We start from the raw sequence: 14,052 nt of genomic DNA on the forward strand, positions 1-14,052 counted from the left end.
AGCCGATCCTCGGCTCCGACTCGGCCAATACTAAAGCTCGAGAGCTAATTCCACCGGCTCGAGGCTCCCCTATATCCCACAATGCTAGGCGGTAACTACTCAGATCTCGTTTGCCGCTTAGCTGACGAGGTGCTTCTTCTACCGGCTCTGGCAGGTTAGTAAGTTTGCTTGTTTAAAAACTTCAATTTCTACCCCTATTTTTTCCATTTAGCTTAGTTTTATATAGAGTATTCCATTAGTTTAAATCGGGTCCCCCCTTGTGTTAGAATTCCCGTTTTATCCCCTTTTTAACTTTTAGGCCTTTGGCCCACTCTCTCTCTTTTCCCTGTCCTTCAGTGTGACTGGATTTTTATTTTGGTTAAGGGTGTCTCTGTGTGTTGTGTTTGTGTTTTTTTTCACACAGCTTTTTAGGATGTCTAAAGACTCCAAGGTCTCAGGCTTCAAGAAGTGTGATTCGTGCTGTCAGAAAATGTCTCTGACAGACGGTCACACTTCTTATGTATATTGCCTGGGACCTTTGCACCTGCAGGACTCATGTGCTGTGTGCCATGCATTCAGCCCTAGAGTCCTGCAGGAACGCAAAAACAAGTTAATTCTCCGAGGCTTGTTAAAGCCTGAAGGCCCCCCGACCCAGTCTGCATCGGGGAAGCCTTCTAAGACTTCCAGGCCGTCGGCTCCAGTTTCAGTGCCGTCTCGTGGAAGCATTAAAGCGGCTTTGACATCGGCTCCGGCTGGAGCCGATGTTTCGAAATCTCATACCGTTAACTCGGCTCCGGCTGGAGCCGAGGTTGGCAAGACTCAGTTGGCTCCGATAGGCTTATCGGAGCCACCTTCAAAGAAGAGGTCTAAATCCCCTTCCATCGGCTCCATCCACTCGGCTCCGGGATCCCCTCTTCTGTCGGAGCGGAGCCATAGGTCTCATTCCTCTCTGTCCTCCAGGCTGTCCGACCATGATTTACAAAGGGTGGTGAGTAGACCTCTCAAGTCCGAGGCACTGGCCCAAATGCTGCATAGCCCTACTCAACAGTCAGCGGCTATTTCCATCCCTGATTTTATTCCTCCTCCGACTTTTTTGAGTTCAGAGCCGGGGCTCATCGGAGCCGTGGCTGTCGGTGCTTCGGAGCCGATACATTCCCTTTCGGCTCCGTCGTCTGCTCCGATTTCCTCATTGGAGGGATCTCGGCGCCGAGCTTCCTTCGTCTGCTCCGAGGGGGCGAGTGGCATCGGACCCTTGTCTGACCCCGTTCTCCCTCTCGGGGCATCGGCGCTGGTGAGTTCGGCTCCGACATCGGCCTCGGAGCCGTCCCTGTCGGTGCCGGGGGGGTCCTTTTCTCCTCGGAGCGGGGACCTCCGGCCTTGGCTGATAGGGGCGCCTTCGAGGTCATGCGGAGCGTGCTAGACCCAGTGTCTACCCCACAGTCTGCTCTGTCAGCTCCTCCCTCTTCAGTGCCTGCGGTAGTTTCTACCCATCCCCTTGTATCAGACCGCAGAGAGCCAGCTCCTCAGGTTTCCCCATTGGGAATTTCCTCCTCTTCCGAGGCCTCTCTTGATCTGGTAGGAGAACACCCTCGGAAGAGACAGTGCAGGAGGAAGCACATTGACTCCCCTGAGTCTATCACCTCTGACACTGACTTGGAGGAATCTGAAGGTTCCCCTCGGTCCCCCTCTGAGGATGTCTCCTTTGCTGACATCCTTGAAATCCTGAAACAGAGGGGGAACTGACCCGCCCTTAACCCTTCAGAGGACGAGTCAGTTTACCTTGAGGCGTTTGGCTCTTGCCCTTCCACCTCCTGGGTGTCCCCTCCCTTTGACCCCCTTATGGAAGTGGTGGCAAGGAAGGTTTGGAAGGCCCCTGATTCAGTGGAACCTACCCCAAGGAGGCCGTCAAAATTTATTGCTGCCGCTAAAGAGAAAGAGTTTCTATCTAAAGGTGTCTCTGTTGATGCCATGGTGGTGGCCGCAGCCACTAAGAAGGAGTTAGCCGATCCTTCGGTACCTGTCCATCCTCCTAATAAGGAGTCTAGGACCATGGACAGGTACGGTAAGTGGATGTTTTCATCAGCGACCTTTTCAATGCGGTCGCTGAACTACTTGTGTCACTTCACCCGTCTCCAGAGAGATTTGCTCAAGGATATGGGTAAGGCCATACAGGATCCAACAGCTGAGGGGTTCCAAGACAAAATGAACTCCCAGTTGGCAACCCTGAATTCGATTTCCATGGGCACATACTCTACAAGATAAGTTGGATTTATCAGTGAAGTCCACTATAATGGATAAGTAACGCAACAGCACTGGCAAAAAAGTCATCAAGAAATAAAACTAACAGAGCTTTTTATAATCTTTATGCTTAAATACTAGTTTGGATTCAAAAAGGCAACAACACAGCAATGCAAGGGCTACATGAAGGAGATAATTTGGGTCTTGCATAAATTGTACACTACTTTGATTTTCTTTTTCATATTTGTGTTTTACCACCAGCCATCTTTTACTCATGCAGTCATGTACCACGAACACTCTTCTACAGGGAAAACAAACTCTTCAACTGCAATTAAGGTCTTAGCCATTTTATCAAATTGGGCACAACTCACATTCATTAAACTGACAAATTATTTTCTATACTGGTCACTTTTTAATTCTGAAAATAGTGCTGGGATGAGTTCTTCTGAGGAAGTGACAGACCAAACATGAAAGAAAGCGGTGCATTGTTTTGTTACACTACATGCCCTTTTCTTTTATGAGGGAATCAGGCGAGTTCTCACTACACACACACACACACACACACACATATATATATATATATATATATATATATATATATATATATATACACATATACATATATGGTTTACCTCCATAAGGTCACAAATACAACATGCGACCAGTCAAACATCAGACTCAAAACGTCGGAAACTGCACTTTTGACTGCTAAAAACAGAAAGTGCTACACTACGAATTTCACAATTTGGAAATGTCAAATGTGTTCGAAACGACCAACATTTTCTGATGTTGCAAACACTTATGTAGAGGGGCATGCCCCCCTGCACCCCACACCCCCTGCTAATTTAATATACTAACTCCGAGATCGCACTACAGTGAGAGAAGGGGTACATGTCCTGATCCTCACTACAGTTCGATCTGCACTCAGACTGCCAAATTCACATAAGCAAATGTACACTGGCATTCGCTCATTTGAATTCACAATTCTGTTTTTCCACATTTACAAATTTTTCCATTATAATTTCGCACATCAGAGTGGTGTACGACGACATCCTAACCTTATGAAGGTAAACTACATATATGTGTGTGTGTGTATATGTGTATATATATATATATATATATATATATATATATATATATATATATATATATATACACACACACACACACACATACACATACACATACATACATACATACACACACACGGTTCTATTCATTCTGCCACATATTTATGCAACAGAATGAACTGCAGGATCACTTGTTACTGTTAGTTTAGCAAATATGTTTACCGGATGTACCTTAACAGATAAGTGGGTTTTTATATTAGGTGTGTGTGTGTGTGTTTATTTTAGAAAATTTGCAGGTTAGGGACAGAGTAAGGGTTAGGGAAGGGAACTGTACTAGTGTGTGCGTGAATACTGCTAGGTTATGGTTAAAGTTAGGTAAGAGGATAAACTTGATGGTTTATGGGTTTGTGTGCGTGTGTGCCTGTGAGAGTGAGCTGGTTTTGTTTAAAGGTAGTGTTACAGAAAGGAAAGTATAAGATTAGGGTTAATATATTGTGGTGTGTGTGTGGGGGGTGGTGAAGCAGGTCAAAAATGAACTTAAGAACGTCTGTTCTTGGCTCTCCAAGACCTTCTGGGCATGAAGGATTGCCTGAAAGGAAATATCCTGCTGTAAGTAACACGATGCCTAAACAGCAGAAGTCTAAGATAACTGTAATTTGTTAATTTGGCACTGCCTGCTGATTCAGCCACTTTGTAAATGTATTTACAGAATATTAAAACTAGCCTCATGTCAACATACAATCAAGTGTTTCAATAACTAGTCACTTAAGCACGCAAATCCATTTTTATAACAAAACAATTTGATGCAGTCTTTATCTCTATAGTTTTATAGGTGTTTACTACGCTAACAACCACAAGGTCCTTTTTAAGCCTAGCCATGCATCCCAAATCTCTGACAAGAAGCGTAAGGTGGGGCTTGAGAGGTGAAACAACACAAGCAGGGGCCTCGGAAATGAACCATTTATAGACTGCCTGCATCCATTACAGACACAGGTGCCAAACCAAGGACGAATTTCTTGTTCCCCATCCAACTGCCCAAGTTACACGAATTAGATTAAGGAGGAACTCTGTTTCACGTGGATGGGGAGCCTGCCCCAGAAAAGAGGTAGTCTCCGGGATAAATACTTGCCTCTCCAGCACGTCCTCTTTACATCACAGGCAATGTTTTAAGTGTTTAGAATGGGCAGTTCTGGTGCAGTTTGTTTCTGCAGATACACAAACAGTCCACCAGAGTGAGGTCTGACAATGCCTTGTATGCCAGGCGTAGATCTTCCCTCAAGAGCCTGTAGGAGACAGAATACAGGGATACAGCCTTGACACAGTCTGCACAGGACGTGTTACTTGTGCCCTGTATTCTTCTGTGGGCGTTCCAATTGTTGGATATACCCGGTAAGGTATATACCAAAGGGGGCATTATACTCCATCTTTTTGCTTAACAATATTCCTTAAAAAACAACATTTAAAACACAAAAGTTAACTATTTGCAATATAAACTGAGGTCAGGAATTAACAAGTTATCACATTTTCTTATGTTCACTATATTACACATCATAACAATTAGATTAATGACTCAATACCTTGCTATTACAGTCTACTTGATTAAATACAGATGTGTATTGGGTTATCCTTATTTTAAATTTGGAAACAGTTTTTCCTATGCTAAAAAACAAAAAAACAGAAAAAAAAAACACAACCTTGACACTTGGAGCAGTGAGCTCTGTAAAAAAAATCCTTTCACTGTTAACATTCTAAGCCACCTTACTGTTTCTTATCAATACTGTGGCAGATGAAAACATCTCTGCAGCTCATGAACTCGCAAAAGGTACAGAAAGGAGGCCCACATTTAAAAGTACCAAGCCTCTCCCAACTGTCCTTGTTGAACATCCCTTTTAAATAAAACCTAATCTTTCTACATTTTTTGAAAACAAAAGGGCTAGGATACAGAATCTTGCTCACCAGGCTATTACTAGACAAAAATCAACCAGTTGTCACAAATTACCTTTTTAATTTCATGGACATCTTTAATGAATGTTGAGGTCATACTTCTTTTTAGTTTTTTTTTTTCTTTTTTTCTGAAACTAAATCATTACTGGAACCCAAGAGCCATGAGTCAGGACAGAAAAAGAAAGAAAACTATGAACTGAATCAAGCATCATTAGTGGTCAATTTATCTGAATATTCTTTAAAATCAGAAGAGATTAGTGTATTGGAGAAAGGCCTTACTTTTATTCCCTCTTTAAAGTCAGATATGAGTGAGTTTGTCTTGGATCTGAAGTATTTTGCTAGGAATGTGACTTTACAAAGCATTTATGGAAATAACTAGATGGAAAACAAAACACTTAGGAAACCAAGTGTGTTTGTACCTATAAATCATCCAGCAGTGGATTTGTTTACCCGTATGTGCAATAATGAAGTTGAGCAGTTAAGAGCAGGGAAGGATACTAAACACTTTCATAACATCGCAAGAAAGACGAGCCTTATTCAACTTACAGCATAATGAAGAAATAGTATTAAAACCTGCTGACAAAGGAGGAACTATTGTTGTTCTTTCATCTGAATGGTACAGGAATAAAATGCAAGAGATGCTAAGTGATAGAACAACATATGTAGAAGTAAATTCTTGCAACTTGGAAAGGAGTATGAAAAAGATACAAGATCAGCTTTACAGCATGTTACTGGAAGGCAGCATAAACATTGATCAGTACAACTTTCTCAATGTTATTCATCCTACTGTTCCATCTACAAGTGGACTCCCCAAGATACATAAAAACTTAATGGAACCACCTTTGCGCCCCATTGTGGCGGGGCAAGGATGGATTACTGAAACTATGTCCATGTTTGTGGAAAAAGAATTGAAAGAAATTCTACTTAGAATTCCTACTGTTTTAAGAGACACAGATGATTTCTTGAAGAAACTGAGGATAGCCATGGAATCACTAATGGATAGAACTAATCTTTTGTTAACTACAATGGATGTTACAAGTTTATTTACCTCAATACCCAATGAATATGGGATTGAAGCAGTAAGGCGAGTAATTGGAGAAGGAACTGATAGGTATAATGCTAATCTGGTTTGTTCTCTCCTAGAAATTATTTTGGATACAAGCTTTTTTCTTTATGGACCCTCAATCTATTGGCAGCATTGGGGAGTTGCCATGGGCACCCCCTGTGCCAATAGTTATGTGAATATAGTTCTTTCCTATTGCGAAAAGAAATACATTCTAAGTACTATTAATCCATGGCTTGCTCAAGTGAAATACTATGGTCGTTTTGTGGATGACCTTTTCCTGCTTTGGGAAGGGGATGAGAATCAATTTTTGTCCTTCATGCAGTATCCTAATGATACACTAACATTTTTTAAATTTACAGGCCAATATTCACGTGACCTTGTGAACTTCCCAGACGTTAACATTTCACTTAATGATGGAGAGATGCAAACTTCATTATACAGGAAGATTACTTGGAGAAATCATTATCTCCACAAGAATAGTATGCATCCAAGGCACGTCACGAATAATATAATGAAAAATGAAATAATAAGAAGTTATGTACCTACCATAACGTTCCATGTTAGTTGTCTTCTTCTCGCCTTCTTTCTTGCTGGATGGGTTCGGAGCCGATCCTCGGCTCTGACTCGGCCAATACTAAAGCTCGAGAGCTAATTCCACCGGCTCGAGGCTCCCCTATATCCCACAATGCTAGGCGGTAACTACTCAGATCTCGTTTGATAGCTAAACCAAGCAGTTCTGGTCTCCACAGTATGGAGAAAAAAGAACCCACCTCTATATAAACCTGTATGTAAGCTACCACAAACATAAAAGGGAGAATAGAGGTGGTAGAACATGTGGAAAGGAAAACCCCAAAGGAAGATCCCAACATTTCCTATCGGTCTGTCCAGGCTAGGGGGAAGGAGGGTGGGACGCAAGAAAGAAGGCGAGAAAAGACAACTAACATGGAACGTTATGGTAGGTACATAACTTCTTAATGTTAAGTTGTCAATCTCGCCTTCATTCTTGCTGGATGGGACCGCGTCCCTAGCACCTTATTCAGGATGGCCTATCGGAACAGACTCTTGAGAACAGTGGAACCAAAGTTGGCACAGTTTCTGGAGGCCATATCCAATTTGTAATGTAAAATAAAGGTATGAGGAGAAGCCCATGTGGCTGCTGCACAAATGGAATCTATTGGTAGCCTGTCCTGAAAAGCTACAGATGTAGCTAATGCCCTAGTTGAATGAGCTCTAGGTCTTGAAGGCAGTTTTTGATGTCTGATTTCATAGATGAAGGTAATTATAGAGGTAAGCCATCTTGAAAGGGACACTTTAGTAACTGGAAGGCCCAATTTCCCTTCCGCATAAGACAGGAAAAGCTGATCAGATTTCCTGAACTGTTTAGTCCTGTCTAAATAATATCTAAGTTGGCGGTGAACATCTAGAAAATGTAACTTTTGTTCCGACCTGTTGGAATAATCAGGGAAGAAGACGGGGAGATCAATCATCTGGTTTAGGTTTGCCTGAGAGGAAACCTTAGGTAAGAAGGACCGATTAGTCCGGAGGGACACCCTGTCTTTGTGGAAAACTAAGTAAGGAGGGCAACTGCACAGAGCATGAAGTTCAGATACCCTTCTAGCTGAAGTTATGGCTACTAGAAAAAGTGTTTTCCATGAGAGCAACTTAAGAGGGCATGAAGCCGCTGGTTCAAAGGGGGGGAGAATCAAGGATGCTAGGACCAAATTCAAGTCCCATTGAGGTGGGGGATCTTTGATTGGAGGCTTGAGCAGAAAAACACCTCTTAAAAAGGCTTTGCAGAGCTTATGGGACATGATACTGGAGTCTGAGACACCTACATGAAAGTTAGATATAGCAGCTAGTTGTACTCTAATGGTAGATGAGGAAGAGCCTAAATGAAAGAGCTCTGCCAGAAAGTCTAGGATAGACTGGATAGGTGCAGTGAAGGGGTCTATATTTTTTGATGCTGCCCAGAAGGAAAAACGTTTCCACTTACTATTATAAATCTTCCTGGTAGAAGACTTGTGAGAGGCTATCAGGATGTTTCGGACCGAATGAGAGATTAAGGGAAGCCTGGCTAGTGTAGGAATCGGAGAAACCACGCTGTGAGGTTGAGAGATTGAAGGGAGTGGTGCAGCTGGCCCGACTGGTGGGTCAAAAGATCTGGCACCGGGTCCAGATGCCAAGGCTGCTCCAACAGGTAATGATGGAGGAACGGAAACCATATCTGTCGAGGCCAGTAAGGGGCAATGAGGATCATTGTAACTCTCAAGGCGATAGCTTTCTGAATTAATTGAGATATCAGTGGAAAGGGGGGGAAAGCATACAGAAGTCCCCGGGGCCAATCGTGGACTAGAGCGTCTCTGGTGGGATGGCCTGGTAACGGGAAGAGAGTGAAGAAGTCGTGACACTTGCTGTTTTGGGGAGTAGCAAAAAGATCGCAGCAAGGCTGGCCCCATCTTTGGAAGACTTCTTCCAGCACTGATTTCTTTAGAGACCACTCGGGCATGAGAATGGCCCTGCTCAACTTGTCCGCAATCACGTTGGACTTCCCAGGAATGTGCGTTGCTATCAGAAAATGCTGAGAAGAAATCGCCCACTGCCAAAGTCTGAGTGCCTCTCGACATAAGGGGTAGGACCTGGTTCCGCCCTGTTTGTTGATGTACCACACTATGGACATGTCCGTCTGAATTGCAATAGTCCCTGTGGGAAGAGAGTCCTGAAGGGCTTGCAACGCTAAAATCACTGCTCTCATCTCTAAGACATTTATGTGCAAGTGGCACTTGAAAGGTTGCCACGTGCCCTGGACCGTCCTGCCCTGATAATGCCCCCCCCACCCGATCAGGGAGGCGTCCGTTGTCACCGTGGTGACTGGGGGGGGAGGAATGAAAGGTCTGCCCTGGAGAACTTGAGGTGATGTGATCCACCAAGACAGGTGATTCTTGCATGATTGAGTTATTAGGATGATGTGAGACATCGGGAGCTGTTGGAAGGACCATTGAGTAAATAGCATCCACTGGAGGATCCGCATGTGGAAACGAGCTAAGGGGAGAAGGGTGATAGTAGCTGCCATGAGTCCTAATACCTTCAAGACTACCCTGGCTTTGACCTTGTTGCATTGTAGTAGAAGGTAAACTTGTTTGTGGATATCTAACACTCTTTGCTCTGTAAGTCTGGTGGAAAGATTGAGTGCGTCTAAGGTGGCGCCTATAAAGGTAATAGATTGACAAGGCGACAAGGCAGATTTTTCGAAATTTATTGAAATGCCTAGAGCGTGGCAAGTTTGGATGGTGAAGTCTCTGGATAGAAGCAGTTGATGTCTGGTGGTGGCGGTAAGGAGCCAGTCGTCCAAATATGGAAACACCTGGAATCCTTGACGTCTCAAGTGAGCCACGACCACTGCCATGCATTTGGTAAACACTCTGGGGGGGGGGGGCTTTAGTGAGACCAAAGGGCAGGGCTCTGAACTGGTAGTGACTGGCTCCCAGCCTGAAGCGGAGAAACCTCCTGGAGCGTCTGTGCATTTTGATATGGTAGTACGCATCCTGAATGTCTATTGAGCACATCCAATTGTCCTGACCCAAGAAGGGTAGAATGGACTGTAGCGTGATCATCCGGAATTTTGTTTTTTTGATATAATTGTTTAACTTGCTGAGATCCAGTATTGGTCTCCAGTCCCCTGTTTTTTTTTGGTACCAAAAAGAATTTGGAGTAGATTCTGGATCCTTGCTGGTCTGCTGGGACTGGTTGGATAGCTCTTTTTGACAGCAGCATTGATATTTCTAGTGCTGCTAGTTCCCTTAGACTGGGTGGAACGTCTGGAAGGGATCCTTTGGGTTGGGATGGGATGTGAATAAAGGGAATTTTGTAACCCTTGGATATGATTGACTGTACCCATTTGTCTTGAGTGAGGGAAAGCCAGGCTTTTGGGTACAGTGATGATCTTCCCCCGACTGCCTACGAAGGTGGACAGCCGGGCAGTTCCTCAGGGATGCTGAAAGGGTTTATTAGAGAAAGTTTCTCTGCTACCCTGGTTTTGCGGACCTCCTCTGCCCCTCGGGCGGCGTCTATTGTTATTCCCCCCTCTGCCTCTAGAGGGGAATCGACCTTGTGCATCAGATGAGACTCCCTGAGGTTTGCGGAACCACATTTTTCCTCCCCTCTGACCTTTTGGATAAGGTCTAGAAGGGGTAGAAAAACGGACTCCCACGGCAGAGAGAGTCTTACCTTCCACCTCGCACCTAGTCAATGTATCCTTCACCTGAGGACCAAACAATGTTGAGCCATCAAAGGGGGAATTGGTGAAGGGCGCCTTGAAAGGGTCCGCAAAATTGCAAAGCAGCATCCAGGCGTGACGTCGTAAAGCTACACCTGTGCCTGCGGCCCTACTCGCCCCATCAGCAGCATATGAGATAAGCCGCATGGAGGAGTGATGTTTCCAGTACAGGCTGCATAGACTGCTAATACAGTTCAGCATCTGTATCTGTAGATATGACTTACTGAACCTGAATTTAGAGAACTGCACTGGTTTTTATCATGTTCATAGTTCTAATACTTTGCAAGCCTGACTTTAATTATGTTCTATAACAGTGTTGAAAGCTTAGTAAATAGATCTGAAATAATCTTTGGATGAGTAGCTAAGAATGATCTGGTTTCAAGACCATTGCAGATACTGAGCATAAATAGAGTTGTGTATATGTGAATACTTTCTAGTAACATAACTTGATTTGAGGCAAGTGACATCTGTTTATAATGTCTTTCAAATTAGGTTCAAATTCTAGATTATCGCCAAAAACGCACAGACCCATTTCTCCAAGGCAGAACAACAGTGGAAGTACATCCTCAGGACAAGTTTTGGTCTCCTCTCAGTCAAACCTCACTTCTACAGAGCCTGTGTCACTACCAGTGTCAGCTACGTCTCCCACATCATCCAGCCCTATCTCAAGCAGAGTACAGGCCTTACCAGCAGAAAGTAAGTTAGTAGCATCTTAGATTATTTTTAATGAAAATGTTGTATTTATGCAACATATACCAAGTTATCTATGTTTAAAGCAAAAGTGTGAAGGAAGCAATTTCATAATAAATTATGAGAATATCCAAAGTATGTTTAATGTTAATTGGTCTGAACCACATCGCAACAACAGTCAGGAAATCCTTGTGTGGCACACCTCATCACTAAGGGCTTTTCATCCAGAAAAAAGGAGGTCATTGTCCCACTATACTCATCCCTCATTAGACCCATTATAGAATACAATGCCCCATTTGGTATGTACCTCTCAAGACTTCTGCAATAACTGGAAACGCCGCAGAAATACCTCACTAAAAGAATCACAGGCCCAAAGCAGATGCCCTATGCTGACCGTCTAAAAAAAAAAAAAAAAAACTCCAGCTATACTCTGTCGCATATCATATATTCAGAGGCGATCTCTGCTTAACATACAAGGCCATGTCAAACCCAGAGCTGTTTGACATGCTACACTTAAAGAAATCCCAATCCCTCAGAGCCACATGCTCCAGGGATGTAAATCTTGTCATCACAATGAGCAAAACATGCTGGAGGGATAGGTTCCTGACCCAGAGACTCCCCAGACTCTGGAATAGACTGCCCATACATGTCAAGCAGAGTGCCTCTTTGGCCGTCTTCAAAGGGAACTTTGACGATTGGATGGGAGATGGGAAATTCACCCCGGGAATCAATTACCCTGCTAGACAGGGCTCCAGGGAAGTAAATATTGTGGGAAGAAATAGCCAGGGAATTGTTATGGCTAGGCTTGTATAAGCCCTAGGGCCGATAGCCTAGTACCAACCTATGAAATCTCAAAACATATTCCTCTGTGTGGCAATATTCAGCTATCAAAGAACAGTTCTGTAGTAAAACTGATCTCACTTCAAGAGAATTTCTGAGTTTGGGCCGGCCAGTGTTTCATTCTACTACATCTTACTGAAATTAAACTGGTGAAAGCCTCATCCAGTTGAAATAAAGCAGATGAAGCTTCATCTGGATAAAAATAAAAGTTATTTTTAAGGAGGGGTGGTGGGAGGCATACCCCTTCCAAGTCCTTCATTGATCACCATTGCGTACATAAGGGAAGTATTCTTCTAGGCATACCTGTCAGCTGTCCAGAATTTCACAGAAATTCCAGGTTTTTGCCTCATATTTGGGATCTGTGCCTCATAAAATTTGTGGTTTTATGGATTTTTGTGACAAATCAGTAAGGATCGATTTCACTAAATGACAGGCATTTGAATTTCAGACTTCATATCCTTCAGAAAATACATGGTAACAAGACCTTTTATTCTAGTAACTTTCTAAATTTCTAAGAGCAATTTTTAAAATCTGTCCCTATTTTGGGGGCTTTTGTTCCCCCATTATTTTTGTGTCTGTCTAGAGTTTTGTGCTTAGAGGTTAGGAACTATGCTAACAAGGATACCTTGCATCTGTCCAGTACACCAAAGCTTGGGCTCCTTTTCTTGCACTGTACATCTGACCTTTGATCAAGTTCAAGAATGCAAAGCAGTACAAAGAGGGCATATGGGCGCACACATTCTCAGAGGTTGTTGCTTCCATCCTTAACAGTGAGACTTCATTTTTTGCTTTGGTTTTATTAACTGTATGTTCTGCTCCACTTTCCTTTGAGAATGAACAGATATTATCCCCATTGGGAAACCTTAATGTTTTGTTTAACTTTTAATTGAAAAGATGACATGTTTTTCATGAAACTAAGAGAGGTAAATGTGACTTTAGGAGGCATATTACCATACACATTTTTATTTTGTCTGTGACATGGTCACAACTGCAAGGAGTATTACATTTGCAAATTATTTGTTCTCAAAATTATAAGTCATTTAGCTTCTCCTGACATTTATTTCACAAACTAGAGACTGAGCTTCTGTGATAGGATGGTTTGTGAATCTTACTAGTCAATGCCCCTCAGCAGCAATAAAAGAAGCTCAGGAAGTCAGAACCTTCCAGAGCTTCTGTTGTCTTGTCAGATATGAATATCACTGCCGTGGTGCTTGATGAGTCTTCACTCCACCCAGTTTTAGCTGCTGCTTCCACTATTGTGACTGTAGTAGAGGCTTATAAGACATAGCATGCATGAATGCACATCCAGCATGACTAATAAGACAGCTGGTTCCAAATCTTAAGTATTTTCTGTGACCTGGATGAATGGAGATAAGATGGGCATCCTTGAGTGCTAAAGTAACCAAGAAAGCTTGATGAAGGATCATTGGTGGAAGTTTGTGAAGACAGAATCTTGAATTTTGGCACCATTAAGATAAATCCAAAACAGGTCTCCAAGTTCCCTCCTTTTATAGCACCAGAAACAGTCTTGAAATAACATTTCCTCCTGCTGCTGGAGAAGAACTAGTTCTATAGTTTCTCTAATGTAACAAGTATTGTAGAGTAGGTAAAAACAGGTGTTCTTTGTTTGGGGGCACAAGATACACTAAAATGGGTAGGAGGAAGAATTCAAGTTAGGTTGTAGCCTTTTTTTCTTGATGATGATGAGGACCCCCTGATGTAAAGTTACAAGTCTCCACCTTAGAAGGGAGTGAGAAAGCTTCTGTGAGAGAGGGGGTGGGTGGAAGGGGGAGGGCTGAGGCAGATAGTTATAAATGGGTTGATTTGTCATGAAAGTTGCTCTTAGGTCTTTTGAAGTCTGAATTGGGTTTCTGTTGGAGCTTCTGTTTAGCGAAATGTTTACAATTTTCCTGAGATTTCTGGTCCTTTTAAAATGATGGTCATTCCTTGGA

At 43.1% G+C, this 14,052-nt stretch overlaps 1 protein-coding gene across 1 annotated transcript in view; it reads left to right on the top strand.

Annotated features, from left to right (window-relative positions):
• ATXN2 (ataxin 2) overlaps positions 1–14,052 on the top strand; it is a 2,781,632-nt gene that overhangs the window by 1,029,873 nt on the left and 1,737,707 nt on the right. The window contains exon 16 of the mRNA XM_044068622.1: positions 11,063–11,266. Coding sequence (XP_043924557.1) covers positions 11,063–11,266 — 204 coding nt within the window. The remainder of the gene's footprint in view (positions 1–11,062; positions 11,267–14,052) is intronic.

This window comes from Protopterus annectens, chromosome 4.part0, assembly GCF_019279795.1.
Source record: "Protopterus annectens isolate FY-2018-M chromosome 4.part0, PAN1.0, whole genome shotgun sequence".
Classification (NCBI taxonomy): domain Eukaryota; kingdom Metazoa; phylum Chordata; order Ceratodontiformes; family Protopteridae; genus Protopterus; species Protopterus annectens.